The following is a 20,366-nucleotide window of genomic DNA, read 5'->3' on the forward strand; positions in this document are numbered from 1 at the left end:
ATTGCCTTTGAAGTCTTTCTCTTGAAAAGCCAAAGTCCCAGGGAAGAGCCTGATTGGCTGGGCCAAAGGCCTGAGCGCTGTCTCTTAGCTTTTTGTTTCCACTCAAGGCTGAAACTATACCACCTGAGCCACAGCCTCATGTCTGGCCTTTTAGTGGTAAATTGGAGTTAAGAGTCTCACAAGGGCTGGGAAGGTGGCTCAGTGGTAGAGCGCTTGCCTTGCATGACTGAGGCCCTGGGTTCGATTCCTCAGCACCACATAAGCAAAAAGAAAAAAGCCGGAAGTGGCACTGTGGCTCAAGTGATAGAGCGCTAGCTTTGAGCTGAAGAGCTGAGGGATAGCACCCAGGCCCACAACCGGACCCCCCCCCAAAAAAAAAAAAAAAAAAAAAAGAGTCTCACAAACTTTCCTGCCTGGGCTGCCTTCAAACAATCCCCAGTTCTCAGCTTCTTGAGTAGCTAGAATTACAGTTGGGAGCCACCAGCACCTAGCTTGAAGGGTGAATACTTTTGAAACATTTAGCAGCCATGTATGAAAATGGCATAAGGAATTTCAATGAGGAGCTGTTGATTCATAGAGATTTGTGGGGGTGGGGGAAGACAAAACAATAGAGACGTTTAGGCTAATTAATATATGTATGTCTGAAATACCATGGTGAAAACCCTTGGTACAATTAATATACAATAATAATAATAATAAATGAAATGACAGGAAGCTAAACAGGCTCTGTTGTGGAGGATGGGCACCCATCGGTACCAACCCATCGTTGCCAGGTGCAGCTCTTCCCCAGGTTGAAACAATTGAGACTATCTCCTTGCCCTTGCCGATATTGTCTGAGTTGGGGCTTAAATTCCTTGTTTGATTGTGGGGTTTTTTTTTTTTGTTGTTGTTGTTTTTGGGTCCAGTCGTGGGGCCTGAACTCTGGGCCTGGGCACTGTCCCTCAGCTCTTCAGCTCAAAGCTAGTGCTCTACCACTTGAGCCACAGCACCACTTCTGGCTTTTTTTCTTTTTGCTTATGTGGTGCTGGGCCTCAGGCATGCAAGGCAAGTGCTCTACCACTGAGCCACCTTCCCAGCCCCCTCTTGTTTGATTGTTTACCTCTCTGGTTTCTATATTAGGCCGCACGGAATAGAAAACCCAACTTATAGTAGTGTGGCCAAACAGACTCTCTTCCACTATGAAGAAGTGAAGCAGGCTGTCTGGAGCTAGTATCTTGGTCACATCTCTGCAGCACCAACACAGACCTAGAATCTCTCCACCTCTTTTGTATACATAGTTTGGTCCTGGACCCAAGATGGCTGCCCCACCTGCAGTATCCTAACCACCTTCTAGGCAGAAAGAAGGAAAAGCAAAACCGGAAGGGTATGTACCCATGGAGATAGCCTCACCTCTTAGAGAGCTTTCCCATAAGCCCTTCCTAGCAGTTGCTGCTTAAATCTCATTGGTCAGAACTATCACATGGTCATCCCTAGGGGCAAGGCAGCCAGGGAGATCTCCCCCCCTCCCCCATCATGGTACATTGCCATTAAAATGAGAGAAACAATGGCTTTGGAAGGCACCCATCAGCCCCTGACATGGCTTCTAACCTGGATTCAAGGATGAGATAATACAGCCAGACTTGAGCAGCCACGGTGCTCCCTGGACTCAACCCTCCAAAATCAATGTATTATTCAGACCATGATCAAGGCTTTATTTTATTTTTCTAGAAGGGGATTCACACAAATCCTATAACAAGTGCTTTAAAAGACTTTTAGGTGGGATCATTTCTGTTCCCTTTCCACTTCCATCTCCTGCTCTTCTTCCCAACACAATTTTTCCATTTGTGATCTCCTCTCCATACTCGCTGCAAAGGTTAAAATCCGCCATTTGCTCCTCATTACTTGCAGTTAGACCTCAGTGTCCCTAGGAGCCTCCGACAGTGCCAGTCCTTCTCCCATCCCCCAGAGAGAGAAGAATCTGAAATTTTGCTGTGTATTGATTCATCCACCAGCCCCATCATCACCTGGAATTCTTAGCAGCTTTGAAACCCGTATGTAGAGGGAGTGGGGCAGATTGCCTGACTGTCCCCCAAAGAAGTAGGGCGCTTCATTGTCCTTCACCACAAAGTCACAGTCACAGACGTGACACGGGCGCCACATGGGCTGGAGTTATTAATACACACTGCTGGTAAGTCTGGGTCCAGCAAGCCTCTGTGTGACCTTTGGGCTCATGCTGTCCTCCTTTTCTCCCCACCCACGCTTCTCAACCTGAGTGCTGGAAAGCAGCAGCTTTCTGGTAAGGCGGTGCTTTGCTCCTTGCTCAGGGAGTAACACAACCTGTAAGATTCAAAGTCTGGGTGATAGATAACAACAACAGGGCTACTTTGTGCCCATTTCTTGCCCCATGGGAGAGGGGGAGGGTCTTTCCCAAAGTAACAAACTGGACAACCACTGTGCTGTCACCCCCAGACTTATGCAAAAAGGGAGTCCTCCCTGCTCTGTACTTACTTAGCCCCTTCTTTGGCTCCACCCTTTCCCTTGGGGTTAGGAGTCATTAGGATGAAAGAGATACTCTGCTTAGAAACCCCTGGCTTAGAGCCGGGCGCTGGTGGCTCACGCCTGTAATCCTAGCTACTCAGGAGGCTGAGATCTGAGGATCGCGGTTCAAAGCCAGCCCGGGCAGGAGAGACCGTGAGACTCTTATCTCCAATAAACCACCAGAAAACCGGAAGTGGCGCTGTAGCTCAAGTGGTAGAGCGCTCGCCTTGAGCTGAAGAGCTAAGGGACAGCGCCCAGGCCCAGAGTTCAAGCCCACAACCGACAAAAAAAAAAAAAAAAGAAACCCCTGGCTTCTTTTAGACCATGCTGGATTCCTCCCCCCCCCACCCCCCCAACACCAGGAGGGGTGGGAGGGTGTGGCTGTAGCTCTAGCTCTTTCCAGACACTTCTGCATGCCAAGGAGATGGGGGGGCTGACCATCTGGGGGAGGGGGAGGGGGAGGGGGAGTATGGATGGGACCAACCCTGTAGTCTGGTGTGCCTACCAGCATGAACTAGGAGCCACGGGTAGGGCCGGAAGGAAGAGTCAGGGAGGGACGAGAGGCAGGCAGACCACCCTCAGAGTGGTTTCTATCTCACTACCTGGCACTGATGGAAAATCCTGAGGTGAAGTGTCTAAAGACTTAAATTCAAAGCTGGAGGAAGTCATCTTTGCCAAGGAAAAGAGAATGTGTTTTCTTTCTGATTTGTAAATTTGATTGATAATGTCTAAATATTTAGATGTATGGTAGGTGGTTTCTGAATTCTTGTCCCAGGCTGCCCTGGTCCAGCAATGTGTTTGTCGGTCTTCAGAATATTTTAAAAATGGGACCTGGGCACCAGTGGCTCTCACATGTAATCTTAGCACCTCAGTGGACAGGTCTGAGGACCAAGGTTTGAAGCCAGTCCAAACAGGAAAGTCTAAGAGACCCTTAATCTCCAATGAACCACCGAAATGCCAGAAACTGGAGCTGTGACTCAAGTGGTAGAGTGATAGCCTTGAGTTAAAAAATAAAAATAAAAAACTCCAGGGACAGTAGCCGGGCCCTGCGTTCAAGCCCCAGTATCAGCACACATACACACACATGAACAAGAACAAATAAAAATGGGGAGACTTGTGGGCTGGAGGATGTGGTTCGGTGATAGAGCATTTGCCTAGCATGTAGTAGGCCCTGCGGTCAGACCCAACACTAGAAAACAAACACAACTGGGATCTTTCATGTGGGAATATTCTGACTTTGCTTTTCCTGAGAACTTGGGAGATATGACAATCATTTCACCTGAATTCCAACTTGGCACCATGGGACAAGGCAAGCTAGGCACTCAGTGCTTAATTAGGCACACCCTCCACCTTTCTCCATTGACTTCTGTGAGAACCATAGATTTGCAGTGCCCGCCTGAGCATACAGACCTTTGCACATGAGTCCAGTGGCCTGGGAAAGCCATTCCTTTCATGGGTAAGAACATAACAAAGTTCAAGTCTCTATTTATGGCTACCTCTCAGATTTCCTTGTGTGGAGAAATGTCAGCTCTGGCCCCTACTCCAGCTTTGGCCCTTTGCTGCTTCCAGTACAGAGACTGTTGATCAGAAAGGAGAAGTGGAACTGGCCTGGGGGTCATTAGAAAGTGGAGAATGAAAGGGGAAGAGAAGTCCTTGCTGAGAGACGGGAACCTTACACGTGAGCGCTGTGATTCTAGTTGGCCCCTGGGTGTCATTCAGAAGATGGCAGTAGAGGTCATGTGCCCTTGGTGGGGGTTTCTGGGGGGAAATCACAGTGCTACAGCAGTGGTGGGGAGAAAAATCCCTGACTGGAAGGAAGCCTGCTCATGAAAGACCAGGCCCTGGCAGGGTGGACTGCTAAGAAAGTTGGACTCAAAGCCTTAAGACTGAAAGAGAGAGCTGGCACCAGTGGCTCACATCTGTAATTCTAGTTCCTCATTAGTCTGAGATTTGAGGATCACAGTTCAAAGCCATGAAAGGCAGGAAAGTCCATTGAGACTTTTATCTCCAATCAACCCCCAGAAAACCGAAAGTGAAGTTGCGGCTCAAGTAGTAAAGTGCTAACCTTAAAAAAGCACAGGGACAGTGCCCAGGCCCTGGGTTCAAGCTCTAGGACCAACACACATACACACACACAGACACACACACACACAGAGACTGAAAGGGAGAGGAGGCTTGAGACATAGCTTATTGGCAGAGCGCTAGCCCAGCTGATACATGGCCCCTGGGTTCCATCCCAGCACTAAACACCCACAAAAAAAAAAAAAAAAAAAAAAGACTGTGAAAGAAGAATGAATTTTATTTAACACATGCAACATGTGAAGTGATTTGGCTCTGCAAGGTAACAGAAGGTGGAAAGAGCAAGGCAGAGCATTAGCTCCCCAAACCCAGCCCCTATAGGGAGCAAGAGGGTTCCTCTCTACCACACACCCCAGTCCCAAGTCCAAGTCCTGGAATTGGGCCCCTGCTGGCCATTTTGTTGGGAAAGCTGTGGTTAGGATTCCCAATTCTGTGTGGGAAGGAAAGCAAGCTCTCAGGGAAGGTGTGCTGCCCTCTCTCCCCAGTTCAGCCCAGGGCCCACACCCTGCCAGAGCTCAGGCAGTGGCCTGGCAGGGGAGAGCCACAGCATTTCTGTGTGTGTACAGGGACTCCTCATACTGGCCACAGGATGTAGGTGCCCACAGATTCCTTATTCAGGTGGAGGAGATATGGGTGGAAGGTCAGAGGGGAAGTCTGGCCTTAAGTGGGTGGAGCTGTGGGCTGGTGATCTGGGACATCCAGATGGGGAAATGGCTGGCTTCTCCTTTCCTGTCATCCTACAGGGCTGCCTGGCACCATGATCCCTGCTATTTGGTCCACAGGTGACTCAGCACAGTGTGGGTAAGGCAGGCAGGTGCTCAGGCATGCAGATCAGGAACTTTTAAGGAGCAGGTGGGCATCAGGGCAGGGTGTCAGCCTCTGGAAGAACCAAAGAGGACTCAGGATCACCTGAACCAGGATGGCAGCCTGGAGGGCTTCAGGGAGCCAAGCAAAGTCATGTGCTTAATATCACCTCTCTCTAAGGGAGATAGAGGCTTCAGGAAGGCACTTGACTGTGAGGTCCTGCCTTTTGTGTCCATCAAATCTCCAGGCTGCAGCCTGGCACAGGGAGGACATCCTGGGGAACGGCTATGTGGACAGAGCAGCTGGCAGAATACATCTGTGTCTCTGGATGACATCTTATACCGGATCTTCATCCTAAGTGGTGAAAGAGCAGCTCATGATCTAGAAAGGGCAGGACAATGAATGAGGAATGGAACATTGTGGTGCATGGATCTGGGGAGGAAAATCAAGCTGTTTAGGAGAAACATTGAAGTTGCTTTAAAAATGGCCCCGGCTTCTACATAGACAGAACCAACCTTGGGAAAGCAGAGTTATTAGTGGTCTCCAGGAGATTGGAAGCCAAGGACAAAGGGAAGGAAGGGAGGTCTCCGGCCCCACAGAATGTAGAGTTTCTAGAATGTAGCTGGGGTAAGAGGTTTGAGAAGCTGTCTGACCAGCCTGAATTCTTTTAAAAAATTTATTTAGAAAAATATCCCCTGTCTGCCCTCCTCCTTCAGTGCCCCTCAATGCCCCCCTGGGACACTGAGCTTCATGTTCGTCTGGAGTGGGCATCCATCCACAGGGGGTCCAGCTACCCAGGGCCAGCACTACTCTGCTGACCACTCTGGCCACTACGATCCTTGCATGCAGTCCTTGCCCAGGACTTTGCCATCAAGTCCTGGACAGCGGGCTGAGCCAGATGGGGCAGCCTGGCCACAGTCTGCGTGTCCCTCTTGGGTCCTGCAAGAAGAGCAGGTTCCCTCCACTGAAGCTCAGGGCTGGAAGCGCGGGGAGCTGACATGGGGCTGGTGGAAGGCATGAGCACTGTACACCACCTCTGGGGGCGAGGGGGTGCTGGCCAACACGGAGCATAGGGGCTCATGGCTGCTCAGCACTGACGTGAAGTATTTCATCTCCTCTGTGAGCTGCTTGATCTCCTTGCGCAGAGCGGCGTTCTGCTTCTCTAGGTCTTCACTTTCCTGCGAGGGAACGGTCAACATTAGTGATCAGGGAAGATGGCACTGTGGGTGAGTGGGGCAGGGAGGGGTATAGGAGAAGCCAGATTCATGCACCTGTGTGCACATGTGCATGTATGGCCATGCATGTGTGTAAGTGCAACTGTCTCAGTATGTGTATGCATGGAGATTGGGCTGAGCCATATGAAACTTACTGTTTTGACCAAAACTTTGCTGTTTTGACCAATAAAAAATAATTTCTCAGACCAGTGATGGTAACTCACACTTATAATCCTAGGAGACTGAGATCTAAGGATTGTGGTTCAAAGCCATCTGAAGCAGTAAAGTCCATGGGACTCCTATCTCCAATTAACCATCAAAAAGTTGAAAGTGGATTTACCCTAAAAAAAAAAAGCTCAGGGACAGTGCTTAGGCCCTGAGTTTAAGCCCAGGCCCTAAGTTCAAGCCCCAGGACCTGTCGCACGCACATGCACGCACACACACACACACACACACACACACACACACACACACACACACACACACACACAGCAATTTCTCAACCAGTCTTGGTTCATTTTCTATTGCTATACCAACATACCTGAGGCAGGTCCTTTATAGAGAATAGAAGTTTATCTAGCTCACTCTTTAGGAGGTTCAAGAATATGGAACTACCCTCTGGCTGAGGGCCGGCCACATGGTGTTTCACACATGCAGGGTAGAAATATGGAGGCATAGGTAGGTGAATACAGAAGAGACATATGTAAGGAGGGAAATGCTTGTCTCTGTAATAACCCACTTTCCTGGTAACCGGTCTCTGGACAGTGAGAAAGACATTAGTCCCTCTTAAGACCCCACCACCTCACCATGCTGTGACACTGGGGACCAAAACTCCATATGAGTTTTTGTGAGGACAAATAATAGGAAATCTCACCAAGGTGAGGATTGGGCATGGTGCTTGGTACATGCCTGTAATCCTAGTTGCTGAAGATATATAAATAGGAGTTCAAGGCCAGCCTAGGGAAAAAGTGTGAAGCTGAAAAATAACCAAAGCAAGAAAGGACTGGGGACAGGGCTCAAAAAGCAGAGCATTTCATGAGGTTCTGAGTTCAAATCCCAGTAGCAGGAAAAGAAAAGCCCCACCAAGGGATATGAATCAATGTGCTGTTTTATGGGAATGTGTGCAGACAAGTCTGCAAGTGTGCCCATGTGTTGAGAGTGGCAAGCATATGCCAACAGAAAGTGACCAGCAGGTGTTCACATTGATTCCTACAAATAGTTCATGGCTGGTTGGCCACCATCTCCTAGATTCTTGCACAGTTAGGGGCCTCATAGATATGACAGGATCAAGGACAGCCAAAGGGCTCTATCCACCCCCCTCGGCCCCCCCCCAAGGGTGAATTTCACAGCACAGTAGTCTTCCCTTATTCTCCAGAAAATTCTAAAACTTTCCAAAATCTTGGGTAGTAGCCAATACATGCTAGACCAAGTTATGTTATAAATTATACATAATAATTAAGAATAAAAGAGCAATTTTAACAATGGAATGAAGATTATTTAAATGCCATGATTGTTTATATCTGGAACTTTCCATTTAATATTTTCAGATTGCAAACCAACTGCAGGTAGTAAAACCATGGAAAGTCAAGCCTTGCCTAAGGGGGCAATGATCGTGAACTTTCAGTGTACTTAAAGCCTGTGTAGACACATAGAAGCCATTTTCCCTGCTCTAACTGGGTCATCATACACTTGCTAGCCAGGGAAGATCAAAGTCAGGCATCATCTAGACACCAGAGATTATACTCTGGAAATGAGCCCAATTCAAAAAGTCCAAAGCTGTTGTTGTTATTGTTCTTGTTGTTGTTGCTCCTCCTCCTCCTCCTTCTTCTTCTCCTCTTCCTTTTCTTCTTCTTCTTCTTCTTCTTCTTCTTCTTCTTCTTCTTCTTCTTCTTCTCCTTCTTCTCCTTCTTCTCCTTCTTCTCCTTCTTCTCCTTCTTCTCCTTCTTCTCCTTCTCCTTCTCCTTCTCCTTCTCCTTCTTCTAGGTCATGGGGCTCAAGCGCAGGGCCTGTGTGCTGTCCCTGAGCTTTTGTTCTCAAGGCTAGTGCTCTACCACTTTGTGCCACAGCGCCACTTGCAGTTTTCTCCTGGTTAATTGGAGATAAGAATCTCATGGACTTTTCTGCCCAGGCTAGCTTTGAACCACGATCCTCAGATCTCAGCCTCTTGGGGAGCTATGATTACAGGCCTGAGCTACAGGTGCCCAGCTGAGTCCAAAGAATTTCTGACATGATTTTAATGTTCACATTCCTAAGGCAACCAGACAGAGCAACATTGCTAAGCATTGAGTACCTACCACTGGAGGGGAGATGACATTGAAAATACAAATACATTATATTTCAGTTTTAAAACCAATCTGGTTATTTAACTGGCAGAGCAGGTCTGACTTTTCTAGTTCTACTTGGTTTCAGTTAGCATGTACCATCATCAAAATAATTTGAGGGGTTTAAAAAAAATTCAGTTTACCATCCTTCTCAAAATCTAGAGCTTAGAACATGTTGAGTTTGGGTTTGGCGAGGGGCAGTCTGGGAATCTGAATTTTTAACAGGTATCCTAGGCCTAATAACCAGGAAAGTTGAGAACCTCTGAGTAAATGTGATAAACTTGTTTTGATTATTTGAGCAGTTATTAACTGGCTGATAACATCAGTGTTGGCATGAAGAAGTGACTCAAAAATAGAGTGGGCAGTTAGCAGATAGAAGATCATTTGACATTTAAGTTTGCCCTAAAAAATCCACTGGGGAAGCCAGCCCCAGTGGCTCACACATATAATCCTAGGTACTCAGGAGGCTGAGATCTGAGGACTGAGGTTCAAAGCCAGCCCAGGCAGAAACATCATGGAGATAAGAATCGCATGGAGTTGTGGCTCAAAGTGGTGGAATGCTAGCCTTGAGCAAAAAAGCTCAGGGACAGTGACCAGGCCTTGAGATCAACCCCTACAACTGGGGGCTGCGGGGGTTGGGGGGGGAGAGAAAATCCTTCAGGGAAGTGAAGGTAGAGTACAAATGGTAGAAAATCAGCCTTGAACAAAAAAGCTAAACAAGAGTGCAAAGCCCTGAGTTCAAGTCTGAATTTCCCAATACCAACACAGACACACACACACACACACACACACACACACAGACAGACAGACAGACACACACACACACACACACACACACACACACACACATTATATTTCATTGCCAGGCACTGGTGATCTTAGCTATTCAGGAAGCTGAGATCTGAGGATTGTAGTTCAAAGCCAGCCGGGGCATAAAAGTCCATGAGAAAAGCCAGAGTGGAGGTATGAGCCGGGTGCTGGTGGTTCACACCTGTAATCCTAGCTACTCAGGAGGCTGAGCTCTGAGGATCATGGTCTGAGTCAAGCAGAAAAGGTCAGATAAGTTGATGTTAGGGAAATGAACCCTAAGATATGTATTCAAATTTTTTTTTCTTTCATGCGATTGTTTCTAACACATTTATAAGATTATTTCTTTGTTGCTTTGTATATCCCTCCCCCACGGTATAACCCCTGCTTTCACTGTATTTGATGTAGGTATAATTTGTGGAGGGGAAGGGGAAAAACAAATCGTTAAAACAGGGATACAGGTGGACCCATTGCAACAATGAGATGTACAAGTCGTTATGTCGAAAAACAAACTTTACAACTTTGGTGGGGGGTGAGGGGAAGGATTGGGTGTGGGGGCCAGGGGGAGGATGGGAAGGGATGGGAAGGGGAAACAAAGGAGGAGGCTACAATGCTTGATAAGAAATGTACTCATTATCTTGCCCATGTAATTGTAACCCCTCTGTTTGGTATTTTCACAATAAAAAAACAAAACAAAACAAAACAAAAAAACCCAAATCTATCCAGGGCAGAAAAGTCCAGGTCACTCTTATCTCCAATTAACCACCAGAAAACTGGAAGTAGAGTTGTGGCTCTTTGAACAACAAAGGGAAGGGATAGCGTCCTGGCCCTGATTTCAAGCCTCAGTACAAACACACTCTCCCCCACAAATCCACCAGCTAGATGGGATTTGTCAGTGACACTGCCAATCATGTGATCTCCCAGTTGTGGGGGGGAAGGAGGACTTTTTTTTTTTAAGTGATGGAGGAGCAGGGAGCTGTGGCTTTGCCATCAAGGCAGCTACCTTCAGCCTCAGCCTGACATTTCCTGAACACAGCTCTGAGCTCTCAAATGTGCCTAGATGAGTAGAGCAAAGGAAACCCTCCTCTCTAGGACAAGGTAGGATGTGCCAGAAGCCATGCTGGTGGAGTCAGAGCCCTGTGGCCAGCATCTTATCTTACTAACCATTGTGTTGTTTCCTCGCATATCCCAGAAGGAGGGCACCCTCTCACCCACGCTTCTTTACTGAAAGGTAAGCCCGAGCAGCAAGATGAGACTGGGGTGTTGGTAAGACGGGAACTGGGGGCTGGGAGTCCTGGCGGCCCGTTTTCCTCTCCTCTCCCTCACCCCCTTTGAGAGTTTCCACTGGTGACACATTTACTGTAAGTTCCGGGCTCTGAAGAGCCTGGGCAAACCCCAGGGCCGTGGGGAGGGGCAGGTGGGCCGGCTCTGACCTTCTCCCCGCCTTTCGGGAAGTGGCAGCAGGGGGCCTTCGTCCCCAGCCGTGTGTGTCAGGCTCTCTAGCTTTCCTCCTCGCCTCCCTCTGGCTGCACTTCCCAGAGCCTTACACAGTGTGCATAACTACCGCCGCCACTGCCACCACCGCTACCGCCGTCGCTGCCTCTGCCCAGAAAATTACCAACAAGACAAGGCCTAGAAAAGCTAGGCTGCTTCCTGCCAGGGCCCCAGGCCCCTGCCTGCCAGCCTATGTGCGTTGCAGCTAGCTTGATGCCCACTAGAAAAATGGCCTGTCTTCTCCCCCCAAGGGGAAGGGGCTGATCTGGGCCTCCTCCCTGGCCATGGTTCACTCTACTCTCTGACCCTCCTGGGACTCATGGATCCTCCCCCATCCGCCTCCCCACTGTTGGGAATACAACTGGGAATCACCAAGGCCAGCCTTTGGAACTCTTTAACGTCTATCAGATTCCTCACAATTTCCTTCCTATCTCCCTCCCTCCCTCCCTCCCTCCCTCCCTCCCTCCCTCCCTCCCTCCTTTCTTTCTTTCTTTCTTTCTTGCTTGCTTGCTGTCTCTCTCTCTCTCTGTCTCTCTCTCTTTCTCTCTCTCTCTCTCTCTTTCTGTAGTGGAGCTTGAACTCTGGGCCTGGGTTCTATCCCTCAGCTCTTCAGCTCAAGGCGAGTGCTCTACCGCTTGAACCACAGCACCACTTCTGGTTTTCTGGTGGTTTATTGGAGATAAGAGTCTCACAGACTTTCCTGCCTGGGCTGACAGATCTCAGCCTCCTGAGTAGCTAGGATTACAGGTGTGAGCCACCAGTGCCTGGCCCTCACAATAATTTCTAAGACGGACTCCAGAGCCAACTGCTGTCATTGTCCCCACTCTAGGCAAGCACTCTACCGCTAAGCTGAATTCCTAGCCTATCCCCACTCTAAAGAGGACAACCGAGACCCCAGGACAAACCTAAACCCCACTCCACTCCCTAGTGACCACAAGCTGGTAGCAGCAGTGCTCAGGACAATTCCTGTTTCCTCAGATGTTCAGATACTTTGGGTGATGGATCCAAAGACTGCTAGCCAGGCAGGTCAGAGCAAGCCAGGGCTCCGGCCTACGCGGCTCACTGCTTCATCAAGGGCCCGGACATGTGAATGGGCAAAGGTGCCCAGAGAGCACAAAGAACTGTTCAGTCTTCTGTGGTGTCCAAGAAAAAGCCAGGTTTTAGTTCTACTGATCATTGACATGACCTAACACAACCCAACACTACACTACAACCATACACCACCACCTAGCACAACCACACAACAAAATGCAAACCACCCTTCTACTCACAGCCTCCTCTGGCTCCGAGCTGGGCCTCCTGTCCTGTGGCTCTAAATTGGGCTGGCTTGGGGCCAGACTTCCCCTAGTGCAGAGCAGGCCCTGGACCTAGACCACAATGGGCTTTCTTAGTGGACACTAGGGCTGAAGGCCCTGGATCCTAGTTCTGGTGATCCTCTGTGACTGGCGACTCCTTCAAACAGAACTGGACAAGGCCAGTGGCTCCCAACTTCAGTCCACTTGGGGAGGATTAGCAATACCAATGCTGGGTGCTGATGGACTAGGTGTGGGAGAGGTCCCTTAGGAGCCAAGGGCACAATGTTCCAATCAAATAGTTTAGGTTCCAAACAGGCTACCAGGGTAGATTAGCAAACTAGAGCCTCTATCCCCAACCCCATCTGTTAGAAAGAAATCTGTGTATGTGTTAGAAACATGAGTAGAAGCCTTCTTTTTCTTTCTTTTCTTTTTTAATTTTAATTTTTTTTGTCAATCCTGGGGCTTGAAACCAGCTCCTGGGCACTGTCCTTGAGCTTCTTTTGCTCAAGCCTAGCACTCTACCACTTGGCCACAGTGCCACTTCTGGCTTTTTCTGTGTATGTGGTACTGAGGAATGGAACCCAGGGCTTCCTGCACGCTAGGCAAGCACTCTACCACTAAGCCACATTCCCAGCCAATTTTATTTTTTAAATAGGCTTCTGTGACCGGAAGGGAGGGTTTGACTCAGGGGGCTTGCATTGTGTTTTGTGGCTCATGTAGGTAATCCCAGTTACTCCAAGGGATGACCATCAGGAGGATCACAATTCACGGCTAGTCCTAGCCAAAAATGACTAAAAACTCCCTATTTCAACAAATAAGATAGGTGTGCTGGTTCCTGGAGTAATCTCAGCTATTAGAAGCAAGGAGGGTCAAAGCTGGAGACCCATTTAAAAAAAATAATGAAAGCAAAAAGTTCTGTGGGCATGGCTCAAGCACAAGGCCTTGATTTCAAACCCTAGTACGGAAGTGGGGCGGGGGTGGGTGGGGTGGGGAGTAGTAGTTTAGTCTTAGATTAACAACAATAATGAATGTTTATTGAAGATCACCATGTGCCAATCCTATTTTATGACTATCATCATATTTAAGTTTTGCAACACCTCATGAGGCAGGTAATTTCTTTTTTTAGAAAATGGGAAACTGAGGAACAGAGAAAGCAAGTGTCTGTTCAAGATCACACAGCTTTTGTAAGCTACAGCCACCAGTAGGGGCACTGAGGCTGAGGCGTCTGGCTTTAGTTTGCAGCTCAGCTGCCTTTGAAGTCAGTTGGAACCTGGTGAAGGGTGATTCTCATCCCCAGTCTGAGCACAGCTGCCTTGAGGTCCAGTTTCATCCCCCCTTTCCTCATGCAAATTCAAATGCTAATGTTTACAATTCACCCTCACCTGGTGGGAGGCAGGGAGGGACCATGTCATCAGAAGCCAATCCTGTCAACTAGCTGAAGGTTGGGGATGGCTAAGGAGGAGCTTCCTGGGGTCCTGGGGACATTTTGGGAAATCCCCTATTGGAGGGGCTGAAGAGGGGGTCCCTCAAGAGCTCTTGAAGGTTTGGAAATCCCCTGACAGTTCCCTTACAACCCCATACCACCAGCAGGCTGGGAGGAAGACCAATGACAGGCTGGCGGTTCCTAGCTGGGCTCTGGCCCAAGGCTGAGTAGGGACTCTTCGTAAATTAAGAGCTGGACTTGGTCCTCTCTCTGCCAGCCTGGGACTCAAGCCTGCCTTTCTCCTTGAATTCACTAATCACAGATTCCAAAAGGGTGAAAAGAATCACTGTATGAGTCCTTCTCCACAGAACCAGAATGGGCAATCATTTATGGGTCAGGTGACCCTTTAGCTTCGGCCCACACTAGGTAAGTGAGGGGGACTCAAAATTTGTCCCTGCCACTCAGCTATGTCCTGCTCCATGGGTGGGCCTCACACCAGAGTGGAGCTCACCATTCCCAGAGCACACTGCTTCCCACATGGGAAGAATCAAGGCCTATGTCTTCCAACACCCCTCCACCCCCACCCCCACCCCGGCCCTAGCATCTTACTCTGGGGAGAAGAGGAATTACCACTGAGTCTGGCCAAATCTTCACTCTGCAGGTCTAAGGATGTCTGTGCCTTTGTCATCAGCAGATGCTCAGTCATACCAGCCAGGTCCCCTGGGGCCCTGTCATGGTGTTAGAAGCTGTTCTTGGGCTGGTAGGACTAAGATTTCATTGACACAAAATCTGGAAAACACTACAGGATGGCTCACTCCATCCCCACCTCCATCTCCCTAGCTGTCCTCTAGAGAGACTGGGGAAAGATCCATCCAATCCTCAGGCTCCTTTGCAGACAGGTGTGCCCATGTGACAGAATTCTGACCAATGAGAATGTAAGTAGAAGTATGGTGGGGAGAGAAAAGCAAAGCTTCTTTTTCCCACTAAAAAGGCAGTCTCTTCTCAAGGACAAAGGCCACCCTCCCTCAACACAGATTGTCGCTCTGTCCATGCCTGTTCAGCAGCTATATTTCTGTGTTTGTGTGTGTGTGGGGAGGGGTGGCTAGCTGTGTGGCTGTGTATGTGTGGCTCTGTGTGTGTGTGTGTGTGTGTGTGTGCGTGTGTACACGTGCATGCACATGCATGCCACACACTGCTTGTGGGGCTTGAACACGGAGGCTTTTTAAATTTTTTAAATTATCTTTTACAAAGGACATGCCATGCAAGAAAGCAATGTATGAACACACTGCATCTTGATGAAGGTCATGCTTTCCACATTCTCACCCACCCCTGCCCACCCTCCCTTCCTTCACTCTTCTTAGTTTTCTAGGCTATACCTTGGATTCTTGAAGCTGAAAGCGATGTACAGGGATGGCTGGGAAGACAGCAGGAGCTTATACTTCCTGCCTTCTGCCTGCCCTCTCCACTGCTGAACTTGGTAGGTGAGAAAAATAAAATTGTGACTTGCGGATGCCTCTGCTTGTCTGTTCCTTGACCCAAAGCTTAACTTAGGAAGGTTCCCTCTGGCAAACGCAATTTTGAAAAGCAAACAGACATACAATGAACAACTGCCATGACAGCAAAGGTCTGAAGGGTCTCCTTTATTCTAAGCCATTGCTGGGACAGAACACCGGAATATTACACCCACAAGGCCGGGCGCTGGTGGCTCATGCCTGTAATCCTAGCTACTCAGGAGGCTGAGATCTGAGGATAGCGGTTCAAAGCCAGCCCAGGCAGGAGAGGCCGTGAGACTCCTATCTCCAATAAACCACCAGAAAACCGGAAGTGGCGCTGTAGCTCAAGTGGTAGAGTGCTCGCCTTGAGCTGAACAGCTGAGGGACAGTGCCCAGGCCCAGAGTTCAAGCCCCATGACCGACAAATAAAAAATAAAAAAAAAATATTACACCCACAAAATTGCCCCAAACTCACCCGACACACATTTCCCTGCATGTGCCTGCCCGGCTTTGGATGTCACTGTTCCTGATTCCTACACAGGCTACATACCCTCAGTTACCCAGGGAGTTTTTATAGTCTTCACTCCCTCCTCCCAAAAAGCTCCCAAAGCTCCCATTTAGGTATTCTAGGGTGGGGTGTAGGCATCCAAAAATACTTCCCAGATAAGCCTGGTATTCAGACAAGTTGAGACTCATGGTTATAGCAGATTTCTTTAAAAAATGATATCATAAAAGCTGAGCACCGGTGGCTCATGTTTGTAATCCTAGCTACTAAGGAGTCTTAGAGTTTGAGGACTGCCATTCGATTCCAACTACCCAGCAAAAAGCTCAGCTGGAAGTGTGGCTTGAGTGGTAGAGTGCCAGCAATGAATAAGAAAGCTAAATGAGTGTGAGGCTCTAAATTCAAGCCCAGGTATCATCAGTATATGTAATGATATAAATAGATCATTGTTCAAGTTTATTAACCTTACTCATGTATTTCACATTTTATTTTAATAAGTATCCTTGTTTTATCGTAGATAACATGAAATTGGAGTATAAAGAATTGGGAGAACATTTCTGAGTTAAAGCATCCACTGAGTTCGGTAGTACACACCTGTAATCCCAGCACTTGAAAATCAGAAGCAAGAGGCCAGCCAGAACTACATAATAAGACTGTCTCAAAAAGAAGTTTTTTTTTCTAAAAAGAAATGTCCATCTAGGTACTTTAGTATTGCATTTGTAAAAACAATATTCAATAGTTCAGCACTATGCATTCTTATGATGGAAAAGGCACAGATAGGGGATTTGTATAGATCTTATTAATGAAAACGTGATTAGATTAGTTCCACTTTGGATCACTGAGTTAGGAAGCCTCAGCTTTCTACATGTCTTTGTCTTCAGTCTTGGCACAAGGTAGATGTTCCAGCAAATCATGTTGCCTGACTATCATTGTAGAACCTGTAATTTGCTGAAATCTGACAAGTTCTTGTGAAAAAGGAATCTTCTAGACAGAGACCTGGGGTGGGGGGATACTTCGGGTGATATTTGACTTACACTCAGTCACTTTAATAGTTTCTACTTCAGCAGAAGTTAGTAACTAACCTGGGATAGTTACAAAGGAGTCTTCAGGTCTTCGGGGGAAGGCTCAGCCATGCAACTGGAGTAGCAGAATAACAGCACTTTTGAAACTGTATGGAATTTTCCTAGCCCAGATTTGCCTTCCCCACGTAGAGCATATGAAAACTTGAGTGGTCCTGCTGAAAAGCTGATCAGTAAAACAGCTGGTGTTCTTAACATTTTCATAAACCACCAGAAAGAAGGGCATACATGTTTGGGTATGAGAACTACACTAGACATCTGTCTAGACATCTGTATAGAAAAAGGCTGGCCTTGCTGGCTTTTCTGAACAAATCAGTGGCAGATTTTCTACCTTAAATTTTGTGTGTGTATGCTGAACTTGGGGCCTGGGTGTTGTTTCTGAAAAGCTTTGCTCTATCATTTGAGTTATAGCCCCACTGTCAGCATTTTCATGGTTAATCGGTCATAAGTGTCTCATGGACTTCCCTGCCTGGGCTGGCTTTGAGCCACAATCCTCACGTCTCAGTCTTCTGGGTAGGTGGGATTACAGGTGTAAGCCACTGATGCCCAACTCTCCTACCTTAAATCTTTAGTCTCACCTTTCTTCCCCGATGCAGAAGAGAAAATTGAACATTGCTTTGGTCTTACATTTGCTCTTGCTCTCTCATTTAAACTCTTATGCAGTCCAGTGAGGTTTCATTTTTGTAATCAGAAGTTAGGTTCAGAAAAACAGATCCCCTAGCCAGGATCAGCCCCCATTCCCGTTCCAGCTCCATGCAGCACAATTGCTTTACTGCTGACACCTCCCTTGGCCCAGTCCGCAGCCCACAAGGTGTCTTTCTGGTGTCTCACTCTGGCTTTGATTTTGAGGTGAAATCTTTCCTAATTACTGTACTGGCACCACACCTGCTAGTCCCTTCCAACCCTGTATTCAGTCATTTCTTCTATGTTCTTATCCTCTGTACTATTAGCATGCTTATCTATTTCTCTGTCTTCTAGATTTCCAGACTGAATGTAAGGACCATGAAATGAAGGACCCAGCGCACTTTGCCATGTTATATTCTCAGCAATGAGAACCATCTGTACTTGCCCACAGGTGGCTAATAAAAGCTTATTGAATGGAGGACAGTGACCAGAGGGGTGCTATTGATCAAGATAGATTGTAGAAAGTCCTTTGTGCAACTACTTAAATAAAATTTAAGAAAGCTTATTGAAACCGGGCATCAGTGGCTCACACCTGTAGTCCTAGCTACTCAGGAGGCCGAGATCTGAGGATCACAGTTCAAAGCCAGCCCAGTCAGGAGAGTCCTTGAGACTCTTATCTCCAATAAACTACTCAGAAAAAGCTGGAAGTGGTGACTCAAGTGGCAGAGCACTAGCTTTGAGCACAGAGAGGCTCAGGGACAGAGCCTAGCCCCTGAGTTCAAGCCCCAGGATTGCAAAACCAAACACAACAAAACAAAAAGTAGCTTATTGAGCAGATGAATCATTTCTGTTGACCAGAGTGAGCTCCAGTACTGATCACAGGCTCTGCTTTGAGAATATTCAATAGCTTCCCAAAGCCTCACTGAGTAGTGAGGCAGGATCTTGCCTGCCAAGTGCCTAGAAAAGATTTTAGCTACAGGGTCCTTAGTGGCTGGAAACTGCCTTTAGGCTCAAGGAATTTTCAGTCTCAGTTTGGCTCTCACTTGGTATCATTTCCCTTGGGTTTTCCTAAGCGATAAGTCACCTTCCTAAGTCTGCAGTGACTAGAGGTTTCCTGGGACTGTCCCCAGTTCACACCTGTCACCCTGCTGTGATATTTATCAGTGTCTGTTTTCACTCTCAAAATGTATTCATTTTGAGCTGGGATGTAGCTAAGTGGCCAAGTGCTTGCCTAGCGAGTGCAATGACCTGGGTTTGATCTCCAGTACCAAAATAAATCAACAACAAATATATATATACATATATATATATACATATATATATACACACACACACACACATATATATAAATAATTTTTAAAAACTCAAACAAAAAAGTATCCACCTGAAGGATAAATAATAAGGACTATAAACTTGCTTCCCAAATTTTAGATCAATGACATCCTTCCTAATGTCTTCGTTTTCCCCCAGAGGTCTTTATATATCTATTTCTCCATTTTCTTCTTTAAAAAAAATTTTAAACACAGGTAGACACCAGTGGTTCATGCCTGTAATTCTAGCTACTCAGAGGGAGGCTGAGATCTGAGGATTTTGGTTCAAAGCCAGCCCAGGCAGACAAATTCAAGATATTCTTATTGCCAATTAACCAGCATAAAGCCAGAAGTGATAAGAGTACTATCCTTAAGCAAAAAAAGCTTCAGGATAGTGCCCAGGCCCTGAGTTAAAACCCCAGAACTGGCACACACACACACACGAAACACAGAATATAACTCCACTAAAGATACTTCTAAAATTTAAAAACACCTATGAGCATGGCACTGGTGGCTCACACCTGTAATCCTAGCTACTCAGGAGGCGGAGATCTGGTTCACACCTGTAATCCCAGCTACTCAGGAGGCTGAGATCTAGTTCACACCTGTAATCCTAGCTACTCAGGAGGCTGAGATCTGGGAAGCAAGGCTTGAGCAGACAAATCTGGGAGACAGTTATCTTCAATTAACCAGCAAAAAACCTGAAATAGAGGTGAGGTGTGGCTCAAGTATTACAGTGCTAGCCTTAAGCAAAAAAACCCCACAAGAGGCCTTGAGTTCAACCTCTTGGACCAGTACAAACAACAACAACAACAACAACAACAACAAAAACCCCATCCACCATCCTAGTACTCTAAAACACCTCTTTTTAAAATGTGCACATACTGTCATCTTGTCCTTTTAAAAAAGTATGCATACTTATTTTTACAAAAATCTCAATCATAGTAATACACTATTTGCATCTTGCTTTCTTTGTAACTGTCTCAACTACATCATTATTTTATTTTTAACAGCTGCATTGTTATTTTGGCTTATTTTACTTTTATTGAAAAGGCAATGGCAGCGGGGTTACAGTTATATGAGTAAGGTAATGAGTACATTTGTTTTAAACATTGTTACCCATCCCTCATTTCCTACTTTGTTACTTCGATGTTTCGCAATTTACTTAAACTGGTCTTCTCAAGTGGGACATTTCAGTTGCTACCAAAATGTCACAGTTGTAAATTATGAACACTATGATACTGACTGGGTTTTATCCTTGTTCTGTTGTGTTCTTGGAGGGAGTCCTGGGAGACAGATTGTGGGGGCAAAGAGCATAATTACTTCTGGTGGGCAGCAACATTTCTCTGTAGGGTTGCTACAACAGGTGGTCACCATCAGCAAATGCGTGCAGAAACTTCTCTA

At 47.1% G+C, this 20,366-nt stretch overlaps 1 protein-coding gene and 1 long non-coding RNA gene across 2 annotated transcripts in view; one reads left to right on the forward strand and one right to left on the reverse strand.

Moving 5' to 3' along the window:
* Nucleotides 1–4,798: 4,798 nt before the first annotated feature.
* Nucleotides 4,799–20,366, reverse strand: part of Batf (basic leucine zipper ATF-like transcription factor) — a 30,089-nt gene continuing 14,521 nt past the window's right edge. The window contains exon 3 of the mRNA XM_070029634.1: nucleotides 4,799–6,578. Coding sequence (XP_069885735.1) covers nucleotides 6,372–6,578 — 207 coding nt within the window. The 3' untranslated portion in view covers nucleotides 4,799–6,371. The remainder of the gene's footprint in view (nucleotides 6,579–20,366) is intronic.
* LOC138832156 (uncharacterized) lies at nucleotides 15,345–18,103 on the forward strand. Its single transcript, XR_011373524.1, has 3 exons — nucleotides 15,345–15,431; nucleotides 16,467–16,649; nucleotides 18,007–18,103. It is a non-coding gene; the product is annotated as an uncharacterized lncRNA (long non-coding RNA).

The sequence above is a fragment of the Dipodomys merriami genome, unplaced genomic scaffold (assembly GCF_024711535.1).
Source record: "Dipodomys merriami isolate MVZ:Mamm:240054 unplaced genomic scaffold, mDipMer1.0.p SCAF_1, whole genome shotgun sequence".
NCBI lineage: Eukaryota > Metazoa > Chordata > Mammalia > Rodentia > Heteromyidae > Dipodomys > Dipodomys merriami.